The sequence below is a fragment of the Poecile atricapillus genome, chromosome 4 (genome assembly GCF_030490865.1).
Source record: "Poecile atricapillus isolate bPoeAtr1 chromosome 4, bPoeAtr1.hap1, whole genome shotgun sequence".
Lineage (NCBI taxonomy): Eukaryota > Metazoa > Chordata > Aves > Passeriformes > Paridae > Poecile > Poecile atricapillus.
The window spans coordinates 16,310,021-16,338,015 of NC_081252.1; the positions used below are offsets into that span (position 1 = coordinate 16,310,021).

General features: G+C 40.3%; 1 protein-coding gene across 1 annotated transcript; it reads left to right on the plus strand.

Annotated features, from left to right (window-relative positions):
* The first annotated feature begins 940 nt into the window (after positions 1–940).
* Positions 941–24,805, plus strand: SMARCA5 (SWI/SNF related, matrix associated, actin dependent regulator of chromatin, subfamily a, member 5). Its single transcript, XM_058837797.1, has 25 exons — positions 941–1,173; positions 1,646–2,201; positions 4,491–4,565; positions 6,779–6,945; positions 7,602–7,702; positions 8,347–8,447; positions 10,360–10,539; positions 10,894–11,049; positions 11,151–11,282; positions 12,201–12,269; positions 12,654–12,763; positions 13,033–13,259; positions 14,704–14,825; positions 14,914–15,066; positions 16,305–16,441; positions 16,896–17,040; positions 17,433–17,552; positions 17,792–17,902; positions 18,428–18,541; positions 19,142–19,264; positions 20,487–20,619; positions 21,591–21,709; positions 22,864–23,076; positions 23,513–23,623; positions 24,514–24,805. Exons 1-25 carry the CDS (start codon positions 941–943, stop codon positions 24,577–24,579), a joined length of 3,774 nt encoding a protein of 1,257 aa, XP_058693780.1. The 3' UTR covers positions 24,580–24,805.
* The last annotated feature ends 3,190 nt before the right edge of the window (positions 24,806–27,995 follow it).

The following is a 27,995-nucleotide window of genomic DNA, read 5'->3' on the forward strand; positions in this document are numbered from 1 at the left end:
TTTAGCAAAGCTCAGGGACTGAGTTTTCATCCGTGATAAGACATGACAATGAGGAGTGGGAAAATATGTCAGTAAATTTGTGATTAGCTGAGAAATCCTATTCTAGGAAAATGGAGATTTTCTGGGAATTTATTCTTCTGAGCAGTTCTGGCAGAAACAAAGTGACACAATCTTTTGGAAATGTCAAAGCTAATAATTTTAACTTAAAAAAAATTAAAGGATGTCTGTAATAAAAGACAATGGAAATAAGGTTGTAATAATCATCATGAGGATGGTCTGTTTTGCTGCTACATTCCAGGTTACAATAGTTTCTCAGGATTTGGAAGATGCAGCTTCACAAGCCTGTGGAGTGCACTTAGTGGCAGTATGTACACTGACAGCACTTGTGAATATTGCTTGAATATCTGCAGGTGTGACAAATCTGCAGGAGAAGATGTGTAGAGCAATTTGGATGATATGGAGAATGTGGCTGTCCACGCTCTGAAACCAGTCAGGGGACTTTTGCTTCTGATTAGGTCAGGTCTGGCCCTTTGGACAGCCTCTTTTAGCACCTGGAGTACAATAGTAGTGCTCTTAAGCAGATTTTACAGTTCAGTTTCATCTAATTCCATGCATTCCAGGGTTCTGGGATGCATGCTCTGGTAGGTGGCACCTGTCAGGTTATCAGTGAGGAGGTGCACTCCTTCCATGAGCAAAGGCAGTGCAGGTGTAGATCTGCTCAATAATATCCTAAAGCAGGGGGCTGCAGCCCACAATGCTTCAAGCTGGGAGCAGACACTGTGCTGTTTTATTCAGGTGGTTACAAAACTGTACTTCTCTATCTACAAATTTGGTCTGGCTCCATCAACCTGAGCAAGTGAGAGCAGGGGACTTGAGAGGGTGGCTCTGTGACACCCTTTTAATGAACGTTCAAGTCCCTCTACCCAGAACTCATGGAGAGATGAGGAACCCATGCAGCAACCAGAAGCTGCTTCATCAGTATTTCACTGTACAGCGCATTGCTGTCACCTGCTTTAGTCACACACCCCTGCTGCTTCCATCTGGAGGTGCCGGAGCCGTGAGACGGCACGGGGCTGCTGCTGGGCTCCAGACAGAGCATGGCTTCACCTCCTCCAGATTCCTGAGCCTTTCCTGGAGGGCTGTGAAGATGGTGAAGGGCCTTGCGGGAAAGCCGTACGAGTGACTGAGGCCACTTAGTCTGTTCAGCCTGTGGGAGACTGAGGGGAGACCCCATTTCTGTTACAGCTTGAGGGAAAGAGGAGGGGCAGGCACTGAGGTCTTCTCTGTGGTGACAGTGACAGGACCCCAAGGGAATGGCCTGAAGTTGTTTTGAGGAAGTTTAGGTTGGATGTCAGGAAAAATTTTTTCCCCAGAGGGAGGCTGGGCACTGGAACAGGTTCCCCAGGGAAGTGGTCACAGCACCGAACTCAGGAAGTGATTGGACAATGCTGTCAGGCACAGGGTATGACTCTTGGGGATGGCCTGTGATGGGCCAGGAATTGGACTGGATCATCGCCGTGGATCCCTTTCAACTAGGAATATGCTCTGATTGATTTTAGGCAGGGTACGAAGCCTGATGCCTGCCCGGACTTGACTTGATCTCTCCTGTACGGCCCTAAGTCACGGGGAGGTGAGGACCCCGCAGTTACAGAGACGACTTCCGATCCCTGCGCGGCCTCAGGGGCCCCGCGGGCTCGGTGGTATCCCGGCGGATCCCAGAGCGCCTCGTCCCGGGAGCTCCCGGGAGCGCGCGGACCGGCCGGGCCCTGCAGCGCCCCCACCGGCGCTGCTCGCTCCGCGCCATCCCCGCCGCGCGAAGCGGGGAAGTCTCGCGAGCGCGGGCTCGCGGCGCGGCTCGCGCGCTGGTTGGCGGCTCCCGCCGGGACGGGCCGGGTCGGGCCTCGCTCCCTCCGCCGGCCGCGCTCCGGGAACCGCAGGCCGCCGCCGCCTCTTCCTTCTCCTCCTCCGCCGGGATCCCAGCTGCCGCCCGCCCCTGCCCGCAGCGTGCAGCCCGCCGGACGCCAGCCCGAGCCTCGGTGGAGCGCCGTTTCCTCGCGGCGGGGATCATGTCCGCCGGGCAGCCGCCGCAGCCGGACGAGCCGCCCGCGCCGCCGCTGCCACCGGGCGCCAGCACCGGAGAGGCCGCGGGGACGGGGCCGCCCTGCGCCGCCGGCCTGGCCGGGGGCGACATCAAGATGGAGGTGAGTCGGCTTGGCCCGGCGGGGCTCCCCCCGCTCCCCCGGCGGCAGGTGGGACACCCCGGGCCGCGTGGGGCCGCGGGAGACAATGGAGGAGCGGCCGTGGGGCCGCACCTGGCAAAGCCGGGCCGCGCTCCGGCCCCGCCGCCTTCTCTCCCGCCCGCCAGGAGCGGCGGGGTGGGGGTGTCTGGGGGTGTCCCGTCCCTCCGCGTCCTCTCCCCGCCGCCCAGAGAACCCGGGAGTCGCGCTCTTCCTGCCACCGGGACACGGGGAGGGAGGCCCTGCGGCCGGGTCACGCCGCTTATTTGTTTTATAAACGGGGAGCTGGGAGTCCCCCCGCTCACCCGTAGACTTTTCCTCCACTCCTGCCTCCCCGAGACCCTGCCCAGCCTTTGCGCTTCCTTCTCCAGAGGCGAGCCAGCCCGGCGTCTAAAAGTACGAGGGATGTTTGTCTGCTGAAGTGCTTCAAAACTTTTTTTTTCCTTTTGGGTGAGCGGAAGACGGTGTGAGAGTTGTTGGAGGGGTTGTTTTGGCAACAGGTGCATATATTCCAGAAATTTCAAGGGGTTAGAAGTGATTGCCTGGAGATGCTAATTCTATCGCAGCATTGTTTCTTTAATGATGGCAGGAAACTGGTCGGTCCTGCTTTCGTAGCTGGGTGTTTTGTACTCTGAGTCACGCTGTGCTGTCCAACCTACTTGATCTAAATAAATTTGCAAATGCCGTGTTTTTCGGATGAACAAGTAGCCAAAGCACTGTGGGAAATAATTCCTGCTCGAACCTGCAGAAATAGGGCAATTCCGGGCTGGAGCTCAGCGTGTGGAGGCTGAGAAATGCGCGCTCTCAAGGCGCCCGTGTTCGAGGGCTCTCTGTGTTGCCAAGTCAGTTCCTTTTTTACCTTGGGAAGAGATTTCCTGGCATACAGTGAAGTTTGAGTTGGAATGCCTTAGAGTGGTGAGCATCTGAGACTTCTTTCCCTGGTCTCCAGCTAAATTGCAGGGTTTTGTCATCTGTGCAGCAGATGATGAGCTCAGATGGCCGTGCTGCCCCGCTGCTGTGCTTTCCAGGTTAGGCGTTTCGGGAGAAAGGGGAATTTCGAACAGAAGTTCCAACGATCCTCTGCTTGTGCTCAGTCCGGTGAGGGATGAGTAAGAGGATTTGGTTATGACTTCAGAAGAGCTTTAGCCATAACTTCTTATGCTCAATTCTTTATATTTTGACTAGTGAATTAAATATTTGTGTAAGGATTTTTCTGTTTCCACATGCCTCACCTGCCACAAGCTTGTGAGAAAATACCCAGTGACAAACATCTTGTTTCTTGCCAGCCTTTGTTTCATTTGTTTCTTACTTTTCCTCTTCCTTTGTTCTGTATTGACCAGTAAAGATTGAATTTAGCTCCATTCTTACTTGGCTCAGTTAAACAGATGATTAATAAACACTTGAAAGCATCTTACTTGTTTCATTTTTCACTCTTTTAAGAGTTATTTTGTAATATGTTACCTTAGCATTGTTTGTGAGGGAAGGATCATCTCACTGCTTTTAGTTTTAACAACAGAAGATGAAGATGCATATGGGAGATGATGTGGAAAGAGTTAACCTAATGACAGAAAGGACAAGGATAAAAAAAAGACCTGATCTGAAAGATCAGGAAGGCAGTATGTTAAGGATTTGGCAGGAAGGGAATGAGGGAGGACAACCCTCTCCCAGCCAACCGTTTTTTTCTGTTGTTAGTAGTACCATCGGTGATAAACATTATTTGATTTAGTAAACTACATAGGAGAAAAATACAGTTTCCTAAATTCCTCGTCAGCTTTCAGGACAAAACTGCAGTCTGGATTCTTGTTTAGATTTGTTCCTTTGATACAGAGTGATGAGGGATTGAGGTAATCTGACAAAAACCTTGAAATTACCCTCACTTCAGGCCTGGAGGTGGTGCTTTTATAGTCCACCCCAGAGCCAGCTTCAGGAGGGGTTGGCTCAGCACGCTAGAAGTGGCACGCTGATCTCCTGGACCACAGCTGTCTCCCTCATTCACATGGATGTGATGCTTTAATGTTGGAGCTAAATCAGATTACAGAGACCCAGCTCTGCCCCTCACCCCATGGCAGGGATCTTTGATCCATCTTCAGGTAATTGTGTAGGAAATAATAGGGAGCTGACTACTACCTATCCACATCAAGTGCTCCAGCCAGCTTTTGCTGCTTTGATACAATGTGAAACAAGTTTGTTCTCCTTTACATGTGTATCTTCCCTTTTTCAGAAATATTTATTTTTATTTCTTTTTCATATCAGGAGTCTTTTGATGATGCATCTCTGGCGAAACAAAAAGAAATCCAGGAAACAGATCCTACATATGAAGAGAAAATGGTATGTAATGTATATAATGTTTGGGACTAAATACAGCTATTCAATACTTATGCACTTATTTAAAATAGATTTGAGTTTTCTGTTTGCTTGTTTTAACTATCTTAACTGGATTTATAAAGATTTGTCTAGGTATTAAAAAATATTTAAGTAACTTAAAAAATATCCAAAGACTGCTCTTTGGACCATTCTCCTTTCCAGTATTTTAAAATTACCTGTAGAGCACACCATCCTGCAGGCATGGGGGATTATAAAGAATTGAGCATTCAGCTTCTCAGTCAGAAATTGAAAGATTCTCTAGGAATCTCTTTGTGAAGCTTTAATTAGGTTTAATTTTTAATTAGGTTTTTGAAGATGGGTGGTGATTCTGTGCTTCACCGGTTAGAAAGGAGAAAATTTGCTAGTTTTCTTAGTTTTTCATAGTTTTTATAATGTAAGAGATGGAATCGCCCATTCCTCACCATCTCATTGTAGTTTCTTTCTCAGTTGCTCCGTTTGCCTTTCTTCCTGTTTGTAATTCCAGTGTCTGTGACTCCATGTGGAATTTCTTCATAGGAAAGTGAAACTGATTCTTATAATTTGCTGCTTCCTTTGTTATTTCTTCTTGCCAGTGAAAATAACACTGTCATCTTCTGCATATTTCTTTTTGCTACTTTCTGGCACACTGAAGGTAGTAGACTTGGACTTGTCTGCTTTAATCTCTAGACAGACATAATAACAAGGACAATTGTGTTTTAGAGATGCACTGAAAAAGAAAATGGCAAGAGTGTCTCTGTTGGTATAACGATAGCTCAGGGTTGCAGAGTACAGCCTGGTTTTTTCTGTGTTCTGTCCAAAAGACACAGATATTGTTTGTTAGTCCCTTAAAAGAACATCTTCAAGTGCAGTGAAAGCAAGTGTGGGGATGTCTGTGCAGGGCCAAAACTTGCAGAAGATTCCTTACTAAAATTTTAGAATGTGGAACCTTCTGCAATGAAGTCCACATTTCTTCTACTTTAGAGCCAGTAAAAAAATAACTTAAAAATAAGAGTCAGCAATTTGGATGGTAGTGAGATATTACCTAGTTTAAACCTCAGAAACTCTTACAAAGTAAAGAAACAAAACCTGTGAAGAATAGACAGGAAAACTTAAATTTAGTGGATGTGGATTGTGGCTGTGTTATTCAAGCTTAAAATACCCTTAGAGTGAGTCTGAGTCCTCTGTGGTACATTGAGATCTCTTTTGTGGTCTCTTTATTCTCTAACATTTTGTCTTCCTGTTTCTTCCATAGTGCAGGATCTACTTACACTAAGGAAGAAAACACTCACAGAGCTGCCATTGCTCTTGCAGAAGCCTGGAACATATGTTCCTTTTTACTGAGAAAACGGACTTCCTGTAGCTGTGCTGCAAGTTGCTAAATACCAGGTTATGCTGTAGCAGCTGGCAGAATGTCAGAGTGGTTACTGTTAGCCTTGGAGCCGTTTTTGGCTTGTTTGTTTGTTCAAAGTTTTGGTGTGGCCTTGGCAAGGTGTGTTGATTCCAAATGGGACCTGTCTCAAAGAAGCTGAACCTTTCAGATACTAATATTGTCTACTGTAATCTTTCTTGAGCAGCAGAAACAGCAACTCTATCAAAGGGGGCAGCCTGATGAACATATCTAAGGTTTCCACTACTGAAGCAGATGTTCTGGCTTGTGGCTATGAGCTGCTCTGCCCTCACTGCCCCCCTTTGATGCCAGCTCTGTTGCTTATCTGACAACCCAGCTAGGTGCTGTATCTTGCTGAGCTGGCAGGTCACCAGCACAGTAGGGAGCAGTTGTTGCTAGTTGGGTGAGAGATTAATTAGTACAATGAAGAATCCTGTGTGTGGTGGGTGGGGGGAAACTTCTAGGAGTGGGACTATCACTTTTGATATGAGAAAGTTGTTAGGGGGACTCTTGCCTTATCTAATGAGACTTGTGCAATCTTTGTGCCAAAGTCAGATTTTAGTCTTGGCACATGTCTGTCTCACAGCTTTGATCTTGCTGCGTAGCAGAGATGAGCCTTGGCCCCAAAAAACAGTACTGAGTCTGTCAGCAGCAAGTATATTGACATTATTCATCTCTTCTTTGGTGTTGTAGTGATGTGTATAAAGTAATGTGAATCTATATTTTAAAAGTATTTGTGTGCTTTTTCTTTTGAATGAATACATACCAGAATGTCTCATATGTGTTCCATTTAATTTTCCCTTGTCACCAGCAAACAGACAGAGCAAACAGATTTGAGTATCTGTTGAAGCAGACTGAGCTCTTTGCTCATTTCATTCAGCCTGCCGCTCAGAAAACTCCAACTTCACCTTTAAAAATGAAACCTGGACGTCCACGAATAAAGAAGGATGAGAAACAGAATTTACTGTCAGCTGGCGAGTGAGTGATGACACAGAGGCCAACTTGTACTATAGATGAGATTTTATTGTAGTTTAAAAGTGGAAGTTGAACTTGCTAAGTTTTTGTTCTTGCTAAGTTTGTGTCAGTGTGTGTGCCTTTTTTTTCAACTGCCCACCTGAAAGTTGAGGATTGCTTAAGAATTCAAGGAGTTACAAGAGATTTGTGTTGATGCTAAAGCTTTCCGGCATAAAGAAAACCAGGGGCAGAAAAGTAAAGCAGATATGGCTCTAAATTGCAAGCGCTTATGAAGAACATCCCTATGCAACATCTTGCAGTCAGCTTGAAAATTGTGAATCTAGAAATTTGGATTGCTTTCATTGCAGCTCGTGTGGCTGCACTGTTTGGCAGGTGCAGCAAGAACTTAAATGCAATGTTGTTCCCTGTCTTGTAGTTAAAGGCCAGTACTGATATTCACATTAATCCCTTTCCAGTCACTTTGGAGTCACATTTGAGCCTGCTGAACATGAATTGTAGTGAAGAATCTTGCTAGAAATTTCTTCGGATGTTTGCATTCTGTATTGCAATATATGCATTAATATACCTTAGATTTTATTTATTTATTAGATTTATTTTCACAGCAACTGGATGTCTTATCAGTTTCTCCACAAACTTACTACTTTCTTGGACTTTTCCAGTTATCGGCACCGTAGAACAGAGCAGGAAGAGGACGAGGAGCTGTTAACAGAAAGCTCCAAGACAACAAATGTCTGCACTCGATTTGAAGAATCTCCATCTTGTATGTTTTCCTTCCTTTTTTTTTTGTTTTTCTCCTATTCTTTTTCTTCAAAATGCTTAAAATGAACTTGACTTGCATGCTCTCTAAGGATAGTGAAATAATTTGATGGGACAGGAGAGGGACGAAAAAGATCCAGCACCAATCTAATGGTACAAAATGTATTATTGAGAAACTATTTTCATTCAGGCTAGAAAGATGGTGCAGTGAGTCTTGTCCTTTAGAAATCCAGTTGCTATATTTCAATTAATAGGAAAGAGTTTTTAAGTCTGTCATTTTACCATTTTTACATATTTAACCTATATTCTGATATGACTTAAAGCACCTAACGGCTTCCAGTTCATTTAACGGAATTCAGTATTCTGTTTTAATATTTGACTGTGTTCTGATTTGGACAGTGGTGCTAGATTTAGAATTTCCATGTGCTTTGGGTTCTTGCAGAAAACAAAGCTGTTGCAGCAGCTTGCAGAAACAAAATTAACATGTTGCTCTCTCTACTTTGCATTGTCCCTGAAATTATTACATTAATTTATTACTTGATTTTCTTCTGTAGCTTTGGTAATCACTGTCAATTAGAAGCCAACAGGTGGTGAAATTCTTTCTTAAGTTTTTTTATATATTTTAGTCTATTCTTTGATGTCTTTTAGATGTGAAGTGGGGAAAGCTGCGTGATTACCAGATCCGAGGACTGAACTGGCTCATTTCTCTGTATGAAAATGGCATCAATGGCATTCTGGCAGATGAAATGGTATGCACAGAGCTCATGTTTAGGATCACTTAAGAACACAGTGCCATTTTACTCCAGCAGTTGTGAATATATGGGAGTTTTTATAATAGAAAATGCAATATATAGTTTGCCAGTCCTGTTTTTCTTGTGTGTTTAAGGTCACTAATTTTAAAACTGTCAAATATTTTTTAATTCAAATAAATAGTGCAGACAGATTTCAAAAACTGACATATGGAACTTTTAGGAACCTGAAGTTGGTGGAGGGGAGTTGTTCCACAGAATGACATGTCCTCTGTTTTCTTTCTCTCTAAATTGCAGGTGTTTTGTTATGGTGTTCTCCAGCTTCCCTTGTGAGGAGAATGTCATGTATGAAAAAAGCATCAAATGTGGAAACACCACCTGTTGTTAGGGCCATGTGTAGATACCAGGATATGAGTGTACTCTGTGGACTGATGTCCACAGAATAGCTACAGCAGTGTGAATTTTTTGGGAAGAATGTTGGAAAGATAGATGGTAGCTAGAGAGTTGTTTTAAAATTTCTTATACACCATGACCGTGGGCATATAGTTGGTACTGGCCATTGTAGCTTTTGCTTCCATTTTTTATTCTTTCCCCCTGAAAGATAAGGGATGAATGCAGAGGAAATTGTAGTAGTTTTAAAGGTGTTTTTGTCCCCTTAATGATTTTAGATGTATCTCTTTTTCATAAGCAGTAGTAAAGAGGAATCTAATTCATTTCAGTACAAACATTTCCCATGTTTTGTAATTTCTGTGTAATAAAACTTCAAGATAAGTTAGAGGCAAATGAGTTTAAATTAGTGTTTAGTAACATGCTTCACTTAAATACATAAAGGATTTTCTTATGCATGCTTACAAATAGAGGATTTTTTTTGGCTAATTGGAGCAGGGTTGTTTTAATGAAAACACCTCAGAAGCTTTATGAGTCCTTGGATTTGTGGTATTCCAAAATCCATTTTGCGTTAAAGAGATTAAATATTATTAAATCATTTTTTGTTTGATTGTTTATTCTTGGGTAGTAATAGTTTTGAAGTTATTGATGCATTTCACACAGCATATAAGCACTTTTCCCCATCTTGTACCCAGTGGATTTTGGTTATTTTGAAAAGAAAGACTCGAATTTTAGAACCAGAAATTACTTGTGCTGATGGTGTTGGGGGTTTTTAATTGCCATGCATTTGAATCATATTTTTGAATTAATTGAAGTATAGAAATGATCTGTTTTTTCAGTTGTTCCTTGGTTTTGTTTTAGTTAAAACTATATGTTGAATATACTGTGTTTTACCAGACACTCGGTATTTTTTTTTCTTCTTTGACATGCAGTTTTTTACACTTGTTTGGCTCGCTCACAGGAACTGATGTAATTTCTGGCCTGTGGAAGCCTTCTTTTAAAAATTAATTAAGAACATATATACAATTATAAAGCACTAATAATACTGATAATATATAATATTATGGTGACAGTATTATTAATATTAATGCTTAATTAATTGACTAGATTAGAAATTCTTTAGGGTTCTTAATCTATTCACTTTATTTCAAATTTAAGAGAATACCTAAGTCCAGTTTGTAAAGTTTGACCTCTAAATAACCTGGTACACCACAGTATACAAAATAAAGTTTTAGGAAATAATGTTTCCTTGTACTTTTAACAAGTTCTCTTACTTAAAAGGTAAGGCAAAATTCTGACTTCATAATCCAAGGTTTCAAAATTATACTCTTGCTATTTTGTTTTAATGAAATGTGGGAAGCCCTGCAAGCTTTTCCTAACCAAGACTTTGATACACTTTTTCTATCTCCCTCATTTATTCAGGCTGCTGTGCCTTCCATGCTGTAATCGGAGCTCACTCTTGGGTTTTCTTAAAGGTCTTTTCTGAGAGGTTTTCTTTTTTCTAACACATTAATGTGTCTTACAGGGTCTTGGGAAGACACTGCAAACAATTTCTCTTCTTGGCTATATGAAACACTACAGAAACATTCCTGGACCTCACATGGTGTTAGTTCCTAAGTCCACTCTGCAGAACTGGATGAATGAATTCAAGAGATGGGTACCAACACTTAGAGCAGTTTGTTTGATCGGTGATAAAGACCAGCGAGTAAGTTCAGATGTGGTGGTTTTTCCTGTGTATTCCTGTGTAAATCCAGCAGGTGATTTTGCTGTCCTTTCCCCTTTGTCCCTGGAAAGGCTTTGTAGTGGTTTAAGACCTACAATGCTGCCTACCTGGGGTACACCCAGCTTAGAATTCATGTATGTGTTGCCCAGCTGTTGCTTTATCATTTCATATTGATAATTTCTTATTCAAAGATTTGCATGATTTTATGAAGATTTTATGAAGGCAGGACACTGCCTTCATGAGACTTAAAATAGGAAAATTGTAATAGTGCTACTGTGTTCTTTTTCCTTTAATTTTGACAAAGCCTGAGTAACTAGCTGTCACCTTGTTTTCTAGGCTGCCTTTGTGAGGGATGTGTTGTTGCCTGGAGAATGGGATGTCTGTGTAACATCATATGAAATGCTTATCAAAGAGAAGTCAGTATTCAAAAAGTTCAACTGGAGATACCTTGTTATAGATGAGGCCCACAGGATTAAAAATGAAAAATCAAAGGTAATTTATTTTACACTGAAAAAGATATTTGTGTGGGTTATTAGATGGTGGATTGTGGACTAGTAATGTTTTATATTTGCTCATATCTCAATATCGTTCAGTTATCAGAAATTGTGAGGGAATTCAAGACTACCAACCGGCTGCTATTAACTGGAACTCCACTTCAGAACAATTTACATGAACTCTGGGCACTTCTCAATTTCCTCTTGCCAGATGTCTTTAACTCAGCTGAAGTAAGTCTTTATTTCTGCTAATAAAATTAATTTTGCTGGTTTTCCAGATTTGAAAATAGACCTGGGTATGTATAGTTAGGGGTGTCAGTTACTGCTAAGTGAGAGATTGAGTTAGAAATGTTTGTGTTATAGAGGTTTTCATAAAATAGGCCTAATTTGCAGACTACAGAGATATGTTTTATTTCCAGCTGGGATGCATGAGGGGATATCTCCTCCAAATCATGTATACCTGGTCAAGAGAGGTTCCAGGTATAAATACACATTGATCCCACAAACCCACACTTCCCTGCCTGCCCATTCTCCGCCTTCTCTTGCTTCATATTATAATTAGCTGCTACGCCCCCTAGTGGTCGTGTTCAGTAGTCTTTAGGATGAAGGCTGAACGTCTTCCTCGATATTAGGTGTTTGACCTTTGCTTCTGGGCAGGCACAGTGGAGGTTTGGCTCTCTCCCAGGTCAGCTTGCCCCACTCAAAACCACCAGCCTGGTCCTGGCATTCTTTCATTTATGGAGGAAAAAATATAGGTGAAACACAAGGAGTGTTTTCCAAATTTAATTCCTAAACTTATATTCCTGGAGCCACAGGTTCTGCTTTGCTGGATTTTCACAATACCTAAGTCTTGCTTTCCTGAGTTTTCAGAATATATTTTACCTTAATGGCTTTTACCTAGCAACTAAATACCTATATCTTCCATTACAAATGGAATGCTGTGTGTTCTATTTCCCCTCCACCTGTTTAAGCATATTATAAGCTTCTAAAATTCTGAATTTTCATAGCCATATGTTCCCCATCTCAGGTCAAATAGGGTAATTTGTTCTTTTACTTCCTGGCTATATAAGAGTTGTATTTGTTCACCCTCGTGATGCCATTGCACTTTGAAAGGAAGCCTCTTACAAACTGATGATTTTGTTGATACAGGATTTTGATTCATGGTTTGATACCAACAACTGTCTGGGGGATCAAAAACTGGTGGAACGCCTTCATATGGTGAGTCCTGCCTTTTGTAGAAGTGTTACCTTTACCTAAATGTAGGTTAATTTGTTGAAATCCTAAACAATTCTTTTAATGCTTATGATAGACTATTAGGATAAGAGATTATTCCATAAATTTTCAGTCAAGCAAAATTAAGTCAAGGGACACAGAACCATATGAAAGATGATGTTGACCTAATCTTTGAGTCTTTCAAAGAAAGTGCATGTATACGCCATGTGTAGCAAATAATCTATCCATATAGGTTGCTTTTTCAGATAGGTTGCTTTTTCTCATAATAGGTCTGGTATCTGTGACAGGGAATATCTGCTCTGTGTTTTGTCCATTGACCAGATCAGTATTTCAGTTTCCAAAATGCATTTAATGATGAACCTCTTTCAGGTGCTACGACCCTTCCTTCTCCGTCGCATCAAGGCTGATGTGGAGAAAAGTTTGCCTCCGAAGAAGGAAGTTAAAATTTATGTGGGCCTCAGCAAAATGCAGCGAGAATGGTAATTAATGCATGTGTTTGGGCTATGGTTAAGGCTCAGAAGGAATGTCCTATCTGTGACTTGAAGGTTGTGTGGAACTCAATTTATTCTCTCTGGTGTACTCTCAATTGATACCTATTTCTTTGTGACACTGCTATGACAGAACCATGCATGTCAGGGAGATTTACGTGATTAAATGAAGGGTAGAATGAGCTTTTGATAATATTTGTTAAAGATGGACCAAGTTCATTTTAGAGTGAACGGAAGGTTTTTTCCTATCTTTGCTGTAGGTATACCCGAATCCTGATGAAGGATATAGATATTCTGAACTCGGCTGGGAAATTGGACAAGATGAGACTGTTGAACATCCTGATGCAGCTACGGAAATGCTGCAATCACCCTTACCTCTTTGATGGAGCAGAGCCTGGCCCACCTTACACAACAGACATGCATTTGGTCACCAACAGTGGCAAAATGGTAGTTCTGGACAAATTGCTACCTAAATTGAAAGAACAAGGTATTCCTCCTTTCTGGTGTTTTGAGAGTTTTTTGGTTCAGTGATGTTTCTGTGCATTCTGAGCAAAAAACAGCAGACTTTAGCCAGGATTATTGTTGGTTTCTAGTATGATATTGATACTATTGTATCAATAGTCCATTATGGCTTTTTGTGCTGAAATGTTTTGATTTTTTTCATTTTTTCATCCCAGCTAAGTTGAGACCACAGAAACATCATTTGATCGAGGCTTTAGGTTTCCTTTCTTTGTCTTATTAGCTATTACAAATATAATAGTGTAGTATTTTAGCTACACCTTTGATTTGACATGAAGGACCATTTCAGATTCAGAGTCCTCATGCAGGGTTAAAGTCAAATCCTTTGTGAAAATTTGGTCTTTCTTGCTGCATGTGATTTTGAGCAGCACCTGGTGTTTTTCAGTGCATTCTGTAAACACTCAGACATGGGGGAACTCTTGAGTTGTTTCAAAGTTATTTGATAGCAGGGACAAAGCTTTGAAATTGGTTACTGTACTTGCCACAGAGTTTTTGACATGGGAATAAATTCTTAACTCATTATTTTTTTGAGTATGCTTACTGTAGTAACTTTGCTAAAGGAGTTGGAGGAAAGTCTATGAGTGGGGACACTGCAGGAAAACAAAACCACATCCAAACCTCAGCATTCTGTAGTATAAAAGTAACCTGTACTTTGTATCTAGATATCATTCAAGCAGTTGTGACCATATAACTCAAGACTGAAAACCAAACAATTCAGTGGTTACTGTGCTTTTTTTGATCTTGGTTTCTTCCTGTTACCAGATTTATTGATAAGGGGCTGTAATTAATACTGGCCTGGTCTCAAATCAAATTATCATCTTAAACAAAAGAGTACGGTATTGAGCCTTGAGTCCGAAGGACAAAAGGAAGTAGATACTTTGTTATATCCTGTGTTTTACTTAAATTTCACCAATAGACTGGAAATGGTTGTGTATGTATGCATGAAGTACTGAACATCTACTTTTTTTTTTTTAACTGTTCTTGGCAGGTAAGTAAATTGTTAAGTCTTTAAGAAGAGTTAATAGAAATAAATCTTATTTCTAGAGATCTTAAATCCAAAACAAACAAATACTTCAAAATTTTGTTCTTTATGCTTGATAATATTTTTATATTTGTGTTGCCATCTACTCTGCTCTGTCTGGGAACTTTTTATTAAGGAATACAACACAAAAGAAAAGGGAAAAGGCAGCCATTAATTAGTGACATATCAGAGTAAGACAAGTCCCATGGCATGGGCGTACTGTGACAGCAGCAGCTGCAGCCCTGCATTATAGTTTGGGGTCTTGGGGTCTGAAATTCGAACTCCTCAGTACATGGAATTGCCCTTCTTCCTTTTCTGGTAGTGCAGACTTGCAGAATTTGTTATATCTTCGGTTTTGGTGAAAGCATAAGAAACCTTTTTACCCAAACAGGCTCAAGGGTTCTAATCTTCAGTCAGATGACAAGAGTCCTAGATATCTTGGAAGATTACTGTATGTGGAGGAATTACGAATATTGCAGACTGGATGGACAAACTCCTCACAATGAACGACAGGTATTTATAATTTTAAGGATCATATTTATTTAAAAATACTACTTGTAAAACATTTTGTTTAACTGATGTGTTCTTTTCATTTATTTAGGCTTCTATTAATGCTTTCAATGATCCTGACAGCTCAAAATTTGTGTTCATGTTGAGTACACGAGCAGGAGGTCTTGGAATCAATCTGGCTACTGCTGATGTTGTAATTCTCTACGATTCAGATTGGAATCCACAAGTAGACCTCCAGGCTATGGTAAGATTCCAGATGGAAATTTTCTTTTTCGTTTCTTTTTCTCACAGAACTTTGCTAGAAATGTATAGTTCCAAAATAAATTTTTCCTATTTTAGCACAGGAGTAAGATTTGTAAGACAAATTTTCAGTTCAAGTGCAGCTTCCACTGTGTGGAACCATTAGTCCTTAGTCACATTTGGGTTATACAGTGTTTTATGCAGTGGGAAATGCTGGGTGTACGCTACACCTCTTAGTATTACTTATTGAAAATAGCCTACTTGATTAAATAAAAATGAAATAAATCTAGATTGTTAATCCCAAAACTATAAAGCTTTAAATCATTACTGTTGTGGGGAGTGGAGGTGAATGTGTTTGCACTGTTTTTCCTGAGATTTTGAAAATTGAGATAAAGAAAAGTTGAATTAAACTTTTCAAAAACTGCTTTTATGGTGATGTAAAGATCTTCCATGGTAATGGAAGAATCTAATTTTAGGAACTATCATTTAGGGGTTTTTTAGAGTGGATTTGCATGCATTTCCATCCTGGATACACGTCAATTATATTAGTGACCACCTAAGAAAGCAAAACTATTTAAAAACTACCAGTGTTCTGTTTTGCTGGGGTTTTTTTTTCGACAAATGAAGCCTTTCAGCCTTTCGGAGTCTTGGAAATCTCTTGAATTATTTCCATTAACCCGTAGGGTCTCAAGGACTCTAGCAAAAATTACTTCAAAAGAATGATGAAGCTGGTGTCTAGAAGTTCAAGTGAGGCAGTACCAGCTATCACTACAGGTGTATGTTGACTGATTCTTACAGTGGCTCATGTTTTGCTAGTCAGGAGAGGCAGGGTATTGTATTTTTCTTGAACTATTCATGGCACTACTGAAGGATTTTGAGAAAGGCAGCTTTTGGTCAGCACAGAGATGATTTCTTCATGGTTTGATTTTACAGAAAGTTGCTTAAGATTAGTAGCATCCAAGTCTTCTCCCCTGTGTGATTTAACAAAAAAGTGTACTATTTTTTAGCTATGGCATACGAGACAGACTCATTGTCAATGTTATTAAAAAAAAAACAACCCAAAACTTGCAATGTAGATAAAAATGTAATATCTTGGGTAGCCATGGATAGCTGTAAACATTTAAGTAACCTATGCTGTTCTGTTTTGTAAATTTGTGTACTGAAAATAATGAAAATCTTAAGCCTAATTATGTAGTCATGCTGGAAGGGAAGTGCTGAATTCTTTGTTACTGTTTTGGGCAGGATCGAGCACACAGAATTGGCCAGACCAAGACTGTCCGGGTGTTCAGGTTTATTACAGACAATACCGTGGAGGAAAGGATAGTGGAGCGTGCGGAAATGAAACTCCGCCTGGATTCCATAGTCATCCAACAAGGCAAGTGTATGAAGGCACTTCATATCTAGGATGCAACTCCCTTCTCTCCCATTGTAAACCATGGTGGAATCAGACGGTAAAAAACAGTGGGAATGTTGCTTTTTCCTCATCTGAGCTCTGAAGAGACAGTGCGAAAGCCTCATCCACTTGAAAATTTCTTTTACTATAGGAGTAGGCATTTCCTCATTAACCTTTTGCTTGCTTCCCTAGTGATATGTGCATAAAAGTGGATATAGTCAGATGTGTTTTTTTAAATTACTCAGCTTCTCCTTTAAACTGGGTCTTTCCTTTTTCTAGTAGTTGGATAAAAGTATGGTAACCTTGGTTGACTTGCTTGGAATCAGTAATATATAGCTTGTATGTGGAAAAATAAGGGTGAGAAAAATCCTGTATTGCTCCTTCCATAATATAAACTCTTTAGTGAGTTGCTATCCTCAGGCATTTTTATCTTTAGGAAGATTGGTGGATCAAAACCTGAATAAGCTTGGAAAGGATGAAATGCTGCAAATGATCAGACATGGAGCGACACATGTGTTTGCCTCAAAGGACAGTGAGATTACAGATGAAGATATTGATCACATTTTGGAAAGAGGGGCAAAGAAGGTGAGAAGGTTTGAAAAGGGGAAGCCCACATGTAGATTTAAATGTGATGGCAAGATAGTAAGTTTCTGGATGATAACTTGGTTCCAAGCTGGAGAGAGAAGGGATTTTGCTGTGGAGGGTTTTTGTGTTGCTCAGTCATGTTTGTTTTTTCTGATGTTGTCAATAAGATGTTTTATAGTCAAGTACCTTCTAGAATAGGTCCTCTTCTTTCTGGCATTGGGATATTTTAAAATGAAGTACCTTTCAGAGTGTCTCCTTTCTGGGAATGAGGTGTTTAATGACGTGCCTTCCAAAATGGCTCCCGTCCTATCTGGGAATGATAAACATGGAGATGTTAAACAATGAAGTACCATCCAAATAGCTACTGTTCTTTTCTGTATCCCCTGTCCAAGACTGCGGAAATGAACGAAAAACTTTCAAAGATGGGTGAAAGCTCCCTTAGGAATTTTACTATGGATACTGAATCTAGCGTGTATAATTTTGAAGGGGAAGACTACAGAGAAAAACAGAAGGTAATGTTTTAAGTTTCTTTTGGAGGAATGCACTAAATTGCATGTTTTAATCATACTTACTTTAAGAGGTATTGGGTAAAATACAGTGTCATTTATGATAATAGTTTAAATAAAAACACTTATAACACTTATAATGAAGTAGATGTAGATCTAATTTTATATAAAACATATAGCTGATCTGATGATCTTGCAAGACTTTAATTTCTGTTTTTGAGGGTGGTGGATTTTGTTTTTTCTAGCTGGCATTTACAGAGTGGATCGAACCACCTAAAAGAGAAAGAAAAGCCAATTATGCTGTGGATGCTTACTTCAGAGAGGCTCTTCGAGTCAGTGAGCCAAAAGCACCCAAGGTGAGTTGACTAATCAAAAGAAATAAATTGTTTAAATATTCATGGTAAATGACTAAAGCAACAAATAGGTCTTTAGTCATAAAAACAGCTCTGATCACTTTTATAAAGTGGAAAGACTATTTAAATTTAGAAAAAATTTGCAAAGGACTTGGGACAAACTGTGAGAAAAAAGTAAGAACAGTATGAAACTTGTAAGGTGTTAGGGGGTAAGATCAAGTTTTTTCTGCTTCTTATTTAAGCAGCTGTAAATTTTCTTGTGGAAGATCGATGCTTTAAACATGTGACTTTTTCCCCAGACACCTCCTCGTCCACCCAAAAGACTTCCCTTCTCTCATTGGTCTTTTACTTTTAGAATTCTTTGTGGTGGTTCGTGTTGTTTGCATGGTATGACTTTTTTTTTCCCAAGTTAAGACAGTGTATTTTTGTAACAATAAAGCTTTTTGTTTGCTCATAAACTTAAATCAGTTCTTACAAGGAAGCAGATTCTGGAGTGCAAGGGAGCTAAATGCAAACTTTGTGTTTCAGGCTCCACGGCCTCCAAAACAGCCAAATGTACAGGACTTCCAGTTCTTTCCTCCTCGCCTGTTTGAACTATTGGAAAAAGAGATTCTCTACTACAGGAAAACAATTGGTTACAAGGTAACTGAAGAATTTCCTTGACCAGGAGGATGGAGCACCTCTCTTCAGAGGAAAGGCTGAGAGCTGGAGTTGTTCAGTCTGGCAAAGAAAAGGCTCTGGGGCAACTTGCTTTCAGTACCTAGAAGGGGCTTACAGGAAAGCTGGAGAGGGGCTTTTTACAAGGAAATGGCTTTAAACTGACAGAAGTCAGGTTTATGTTGGATATTTGGAAGGAATTCTTCACAGTGAGTGTGGTAAGGCACTGGCACCATTTGCCCAGAGAAGCTGTGCATGTCCCATCTCTGGAAGTGTTCAAGGTGAGGTTGGACAAGGCTTTGAGCAGCCATGTCTAAGTGGAAGGTGTCTCTGCCCATGGCAGCAGGTTGGAAAAGAGGTTATCTTTAATGTCTAGTCCCTTCAGTGTGATTCTCTTAAATTCCCACAGTGGAATGGTTTAATGCAACAGTAGGAGAATGTACTTTTCCTACCTTTCACAATAATTTAAATGGAATAAAATCATGTTCAGCTGAAGAAATTATTGGGTTATATTAACAGAAAGGTGTCAATTAGCAATTAACTGTGAAGAATTAATTCAGCTTTACCAAGTGCAAAATCTTTCAGGTACCTCGTAATCCTGATCTTCCAAATGCAGCCCAAGCACAAAAGGAAGAGCAGCTCAAGATTGATGAGGCTGAACCTCTTAATGATGAAGAACTGGAAGAAAAAGAGAAACTTCTAACCCAGGTATTGTTGGGTCTTCAGTGAAACTGAAATCAGCTGAAGCTTGTTTTGTGTTTCACATCGTTATGGGAGCATTTCTTGTTCACTGACTGGCATGTGCCATAGTTAACCATCTGCAAATTTTGGTTCTGACTGGAAAGAGTTTCTAGCATTAGGTTTGTCATAGGCCTGTGTCACAGGATATCTTTGAGGAATGTGCACCAGGTTAGTGCACTTGGGTTCTCCTGCATCCTAGTCTGGCATTGACTGTAGACTGTGATGTCTTTTCTTAGGTCCTTGCAGAATGGCTGCAAAGCTGTGTGTGCTGCATTCCACATTAATTAATGCACATCTTCTGCCTCAGTTTCACACCCATATGGAAGTGAATCTTGGAGTCTGAACCTTCAGTTTTCCTAAACTACATCTGGCAGTGGATAGTGCCCCTCTCTAAAAGAAGGTGTGAGCTGAATAGGTGTATAATTAGGAAGCGTGTATATTTAAATAATTTAAAACAGGTGAATGCCTGATATGCCTTATTTGGTTATTGTATTTACACGTTGTATTTTGGCAGGGGATCGGAATTACAGGACAGAATTTCTTTCTTGCATAGTAATGAGCTGGAACAGCTCACTGTGGAGACACCAGAATCACAGAGGTCAGGAATCAGTACAGTCCAGTAAGCTGTGGCTAAATCACAACATGACTGGCATAACTTACTACTTCCCACTACTTGTAAAAGTTATTGGTAATGTGAAATTAACCTACTTTGGCTCATAACTTCAGCAGTGCTACTTGTGTCCCTGCCGAGTATCATCATCACAAGATAGCTTTAGTCCTTCTGAGGGAGAGTGACAAGGAGCAATGGCTGAGAGTGTCTCTGAGGCACTTTTTGACAAAACAAAAGCCATTATAGACACTCCTTGCTTCACTTAAGCAGTATTTTTTCTTAGAAAGAAATCTCATGCAGAGACCATTAGGAGGGATTCATTTATTAGCTGAAAATTTACCAGAAATCACTAGGTAACTAAAGAACTAGTACTAGTCATTATGCAGTATTTAAATTGAGAGACTACAGTGGCTGCAGTATAAAAACAGTTCTACTAAATTAAACTGCAGAGAAAGAACAGGTTTAACACTGTGGAATGATGGAAGTGTTACAGGCAATTTAAAGAAACCTGTTGAATCAAATTTGGAGATGGTCAAATAGTGAACCTCTGTGCAGTGTTTGCTCTTGATTCTTGTACAGGGCTTCACTAACTGGAATAAGAGAGATTTCAACCAGTTCATTAAAGCAAATGAGAAGTGGGGCCGTGATGACATTGAAAATATAGCACGAGAAGTTGAAGGGAAAACCCCAGAAGAAGTCATTGAGTATTCAGGTAACTTAATTGTGTACTCAGCTCTGAGAGTATCTAATTCTGTTTCCTTTGTTTGAGCTGTCTGTGAACATGTAACATCTTACTGCTGAGAATTTCTTACACTGCTATTTAAGATTTTCAGGGTAGAATTATACTGATAGATTTTGGATCTGCTGATCTGGCTTTTACCATCATTAGCACCTGCGTAATTAAGGCTGTACTAAAATGCACATGTAAACTCCTGCTGAGCCACTTCACTATATCCTGAATCTCACTGGGTAGCACTGTCTTCAGTTCTTGTTAATTTTTGCAGAAGGAAATGCTGAGAAACACTGCTTAGCTGGAGAGATTTTTCTTTTCCTTGTATTGACTAACCAAAAGTTAACCGTTACCTCCTCCTCAAGAGCAGCAAACAGTAAATACATCTTGATTGAACATACAGTGACCACTGATTTTTGTAACCTGAGTCAACTTGGCTACTTATGTTTCATGTCTCAGAACTTTTTTCCACTGTAGTGTAGCTACAAGGTCCTGGCACTACATTTCTAAACGTATAGAGCAGGTTGAAAATGTGAAAAATTATTCTAAAAAAACCCCTTATTTAAACACCTAATTGTCTTTTAGGCACTTGCTCGTCTTCAGGCACTCAGTTGTCTTCTTGCTTCTCTTGATAAAACTGTGTTCTGTTACATCAGTTTCTATTTGAAGAAGCTTTTTTCCCTGTGAGGAGACTGACATGCAAAAATCTTTCTGGCCTGTATTGCACCTCATTTAAACTGAGGATGCCTATATCTGCCCTCTTCAAAATAGCATTTGTAATACTGCAGCACATGGTAGCCAGAAGGGAAGGTTCCTTACCAGCTAAAGGCATGTCTGTTGTTACACAGCAGTAAGCTCTAGTAAAAGGAAGGCATAGCTAACAATCCTTTAAGGTTAAACCTCTGACTTTTACAATGCACGCTAAGAAACTTAACCAGGTTTTTTTTTCTTAGCTGTGTTCTGGGAAAGATGCAATGAACTCCAAGACATAGAGAAGATCATGGCACAGATTGAAAGAGGAGAAGCCAGAATTCAGAGACGAATCAGCATAAAAAAGGCTCTTGATACAAAGGTGAGTTTGCTCAGTTTCCTGCTCTGTTTCCTGGTGCCAGTGAGGGGAGATGCAGGACCCCTGTCTGGCCAGTGCTGCTGATGTATGAAGACATCTTTGGCATGACATTGGCTTCTTTGCATAACACTCAGGAATTTCTTTCTATGGCTTTTCCATCCCATGGAAGCTCTGTGATGACAGCCTTAGCTATGGCCTACCGTGGTGTTTGTAACAGTCCTCTGTATTCACAGTACACGGTTCACAGTGCTGTGTAATGAACTCCACATAGCACGGGCTTTGGGGAGGAGCACAGTTCCTTCCAGACACATGTAACTGAAAACAGGAGAGAGAGGGATGGAGAGAAAGACAGAGAGAGAAATGGAGATGGAGAGACAGAGAGAAATGGGGAGAGAGGGATAGAGAGAAAGGGAGAAATGAGGAGAGGGGGATGAGGAGAGGTAGAGAGATGGGACGAGAGAGAAAAAGGGTAGAGAGATGGTGGACAGAGAGGGAGGTAGAGGGATGGAGAGAGAAATAGAGAAATACTGGTGGAGAGAGGTAGAAACAGCTAGTGATAGCGGGAGACAGGAAGTTGGAAACAGACATGCGAGACACCTGTTTAGAGCACTTGAAAGATTTACCCAACAGAGGAGGCTTTTGTTCTTGTCAGTGTTTCACCAAGCAGTATTTGGTAGTGAAGAGATTTATAGTTAAGACATTTTATCAGAATTTTCTCTGCACTTAAGGTTTGCTGAGTTAGTTCTCTTCTAGGGAAGAAGTGTCACATTCAATAAACCAGAATGCAGTTGAACCATGTGCTAACTCTCATGTCCCTTTTTACTCTTACTCTGATTTTGCCAGTTCCTGAGGATTTGTGTTAAAAAGGATCATTGCCATTTGAATCCTGACCAGTCTTGCCTGTTTTCAGATGTAGTGAGTCTTCCATTAGTCAAAAGATTACAAAGCTGTCTGTTGTCTAAACCAGAATTTGCCAGTTTAGATAGCTTTGATAAATGTTTTTAAGCTACAGTCATTTTCTTGTGATGACTTAGCATGGGAGATCCTTAAAGATCTAGTTTTCTGTCTTCATGTGATTTATTGTTTTCTTACAAAAGACTTCCATGCTAATTCTGACCTATTTCTTAGCTTTATGTGGTCTTATTTGTTTTGTTCAGATTGGGAGATATAAAGCCCCTTTCCACCAACTAAGAATATCCTATGGTACTAATAAAGGGAAGAATTACACTGAAGAGGAGGATCGCTTCCTAATCTGCATGCTTCACAAACTAGGATTTGATAAAGAAAATGTCTATGATGAATTAAGACAATGTATCCGAAACTCGCCGCAATTCAGATTTGACTGGTTTCTCAAGTCCAGAACTGCAATGGTATATATATATAAACATATATATATATTGCTCTTTTTTGTAAATGAATGCCTATCACAATTTTAAATTAAATTAATTAAATTGCTGCTGAAATACTGAGGTAGGTGCATGGGAACAAGGCTTTACCTTTTTATAACTTTCCGACAACTGTACGGGTGTCAAATGCAGCCATGGCAAATGGGAGGAGAAGCTCAAAATTCTAAGGTACCCTTTTCCAATTTGAGTTAAATACAAACGTGTTTTACAAAGCAAATGTCTGCAATCAAATCTATTCCTGTGAAGCCAGCCAGTAAGTAACACAAAACATTTATTTCGTTGTTACTCTGACACGATCCAGCAAAACACTTACCTACTCACCAGCATTTTTAATATTCTAAGAGGATTTTTACATTAAGTGGCTGCCTAAGGTACTGATTGAATGTGTTGTATAATGCAGGAGCTGCAAAGGAGGTGTAATACTTTAATCACTCTCATTGAAAGAGAAAACATGGAACTGGAAGAAAAGGAAAAGGCAGAAAAGAAGAAACGTGGACCAAAACCATCTTCAGTAAGATTTAAAGGGCATTTCTGTGAAAAAGCTCACTTGAAAACAGCATTCTTCCAAGTGTTTAGGACAAGATGATATCTAAAGTTATTTGAAACCAACAACTTAGAGAGCAGTGTTAAAAGCTGCCTGAAGTTCATGTTGGTGTTCAGGTAGTACAGTTGAGGATGTCAAGTAAAGCAGAAAAAGGGTTCTTAAATGTATCTCACATGCTTTGGAGCAATAAACTTGTTACGTTTTGGATCACTGGGTTGGTAGATTGTATAGATTTATCCTGATAAGTACACCAGGGGTGTATTTGGCATTTTGATTTATATAATCTGCCAAATCATCCACAAATCTATTTACAAATGGGCCTCTAGAGTTAGATTTGGGAAAACAGCACATATGCTTGACAGCTCTCTGCTGACTAAATTCAAAGTATTGCTAATATGCAGGCCTGTTTTGTAAATAAGATAATACCTTTACCCATTATCTTACCTCCATTTGTTCAGGTTGTTGCCTAGAGCTGTTGTAGAAAAAACATAGAAGCACAACTTAACCTTACTGATTTCTGCCCATCTGTTAATAGTGATGGATAATTAAGTTTCTTAGACTGGTTCACAGAATATTTAAATGGGTATTTAGAAGTACCTTTTCTTAGTAGGAAGCTTTATGACATCCTTACTTGCTTTTATACACTTTTCACCTATGTGAGCAAAATCATGCACTTTGAGATTTGGAGAATGAAAATCAGCAGCAAAGATGTGCATATTTACCATTGCCACATTTGCAATTTATCACATTTTAAAGCTGCCAGTGTCAGTCTTCTCTATCTGCTTTGTTTTGAAGCACATTACTTGCTTTCTGCCTTTCTGGATGACAATAACTCACTATCAAATCTTACCTTGCAGGCACAGAAGCGTAAGATGGATGGCACTCCTGATGGGCGTGGGAGAAAAAAGAAGCTAAAGCTGTGAATGCAGAATTTTTTTAATCTCTAAATTTAAGAAGTAGTTCTTTAATTTACGGGTCTTCATAAGATGTACTGTATAATGCTTAACTGTTTTAAAGAACATTGGGTTCATCTGTTTAATGAACTAGAACATAGTACTTAATTGTAGTTTCACTTTTTTAAATACAACAGCTGTGCTGAATTTTTTTTACCATTAACACTTGAAGTAATAAATTGTCTTCATTTATTAATAAGGCTTCTTGTGACCTATTTATTAGTCATTCCCCAGTTTGTTTCCTCTTAGGGTGTTGTGAACATTATGATAAATAGTACTGTTTAGTGGTGGTTTCTTGGTCCAAGCCACCACTCAAACTATTTCTGGAAATGCTATGGCTCTGATTTCACCAAATGTTCAGTTCTTTGAAATTTGTGGAAAGGCTGGTTATTTACTTTAAGAATAATGATTGGAACAAAACTGTTAAGACTTTCTGCTTAAAATCTGAGCCAGAAGAAAGGTTGGTGAGTCATGCTGAGATCTGCACTTCATTAGAATGGTCTAAGCCTGGCAGAATTGTGTCTGTTGGCAAATCACAAAGTCAGAACAGGAAACATTACAATTTGGGAAGCAACCCCTTCTCTCACACACTCAGCTGCAGTAAATGCAGAGATGGTTGTGACTGGAGTGATAGGGACTGGTGCTGACTCTACCTGTGCACAGCTGTCATTAGAACCCTCACTTCTGCCCTGAGCCAGTCAAACAATGCCATGCACAAGTGATCCCTACATTGTCCCTTCTTGGTGCTATATCAGGCATCTGCTGACTGAGATGCCATAATCTAATGTCACGTAATTTTGGAATTTACTAGGAAAACAAACCAAAACAGAGCAAATGCTGATAAGCTCTGCTCAGATTTGGCCTGGTAAGAACACAAAGATCAAAGACAGCAGTTTTGTGTAAACAGAAATGATGAAAAGTCAGTTTTGCTGAGGAGTCCCAGGTGCAGCACGATTCTTACTGGCACAGGACATGAGCTTCTGTTTGTGATTTGCAAACACCTGCTGAGAACAGGCTGAGTAACCACATTTGGCTCTTCAAAGTCCATCAACATGATAATGTGTAACAGTGTGAACAGCCAGGCCACAGCATGCCATACGTTGAATTGTCCTGGCAGCCCTTGAATAAATCAGTTTAACTGCTTAAACTTAGCATACCCTAAAGAAAAATGCTCTAATGCTGAAGCCTTCCTGTAAAAGCATCCGTTTTCACCAAGAAAAACCCAACCAAGTACTATAAAAAAAACCTAAAGCAGCTGGGTCAGTGGTGGGTGCTGTGACCTCCCGCATGTCCACAGCCACTTCTGGTTTCAGCTCTAGCCTTACGAAAAGCTGTTTGAGTGCAGTCAGCTCTTCAGGCAACACTGAAGAAAGACGGAGCCTCGTATAGGATCCCTTCAGGAGGTTTTATAATTCAGCTCTTTTCCTCCTAGAGATCCATTCAGGGGCAGGGCAAAGGGGATAACCAATGAGAAACAGAATCAACATGAACATGCATGAGCATGCCAGGGGTGGTTCTTTTGGCTCACTGTAACTGCCAAAGCTGCCAGCCAGGGTTTGTCCCCCAGGGGGAAAGTGGCAAGCTGTCTCTTAAGGGCTCTCTCTCCAAGGAAGAGTTGCCACACCGCTGGCTGGATCCCTGGCCACTACAAAATCCCAAAAGAAACTATGAGCAGTTGTTTCAAACTAGGCTAAATAAAAAATTTTAGAGCAAACAGAAGGGTAAGATAGCTGTGCTTCATTTGGAATGATTGTCAAGTGTCCACATGCAGCAAGTGAAAGGAACTAAACCTTACTCTCCCAAATGGTGTCCTACAAGTTAGAGAAAATCCGCCTGCTTTCAATAAGTAAATAAAACAGGCAAAATATTTTGCTTGTAGATTATTCAAGTGTTTACCCATGGTCATCTGGGGGAAAAAAAGATGCCTTTTCATAAGTATTTGCCTGTATTTTGGTTAAGCAAACAAATAAGCTATTATTGTACCATATGGGAAAGCATATGGATACATTATTTTTGTTCTGAAAGCATATGATTAAAAGCATATGGATACATTATTTTTGTTCTGAAGTGCTAGAATCTGTTTAAGAATGTTTGAAAGCACTTAAAGCACTGGCATATTTTTTTTTCCAGTGTGGCTTTATAATACACTTTTAATTCTCACTGACCACGTGTCATGCTCTTGCACACAGCTGCAATTACAGACTTACCTGTGAGAGCCTCCTGTCCCTATGGCTGGCATCCTCTTTAAAATATGAGAAAATGTTGTCTGCCATCTTAAAAAACACACAGAAAGCCCCAACAAACCAGAAGCCCCCTTGTGCACATTTACTATAAACTAGAGAACACCAAGGATCGATACATCTGAATAGAGGTCCCAAGTCTGCTGTGAAATACATCTTAAGTCACTGGCAGAAAGGCACTTGGAGAAAGGATTAATCTTTCCTTAAGGCAAACAGCTAAAGTAGAGCAGATAAAATATATTCTAAGACAACTTATTTCTCCTTAGTGTGAATGCAGAGAGGCTATATTGCATTTATCTAACAAAACACGGGTCGAATTTAGGCAAAAAGTCCACTCCAGGAGACCCAAAAGAGACTAGGGAACTTGAATTAACCTGACTTAAAGCATGAGGCATGGTTTTCTTTTACTCCATATCATGTACACACACACCAATCACTTTTTTTAAGTTGCAAGAAAAGTCTAATTCCTTAGTTTTTTTTCCCGTTATGAAAAGGCCCTTAGGATCTAAAAATGCCTGCTACCATCCCATGCATGCTTTGTTTACATACCAGGATCTTGGATCCGGGTGAGTCAACTGGGCATCCATCCCAGATATGCATCCCTATTCCTGGTGGTCTGGCTGTACTTGGGCACTGCCCAGGGCAGAGGAGCACCTCAGTGTTGCATCTGAAGGAGTCACAGAGATTCTGAACTGGATCCACCATCACTCACCTATAGATTTCAGATCCTGGTAAAGCAGATTAACACCTCTCACATGATTCCAGTCAATCTATAATGACTAAATTGAGTTGTTACCAAGCTGTTCTCAAAAACTCTCAGGAGAGGAATTACCTAACTTTAAGTGTATTTATTTTTGTATGTCAAGACAGTGCGTTCCATGACTATTGCTACTGATTTATCATGGGTTTTAGTCTTATTTTCTGTTACAATTCATGAATTGTGGCCCTTACAGTGCAGCTCTTTTAAAACAAGTTCTCCCTTCTCTTCACTAGAGGGCAGCCCACAACCACATGTAAGCAACTACCAGCCTGGTAACATTACAAGCAAAATAAAGTTCTTGACAAGACAGCTGAGTTTTAGACTGATAAATCAGGAACCTATTAAAACCAAAATTATTTCTGGTCCAGTTGATTACAATCTTATTA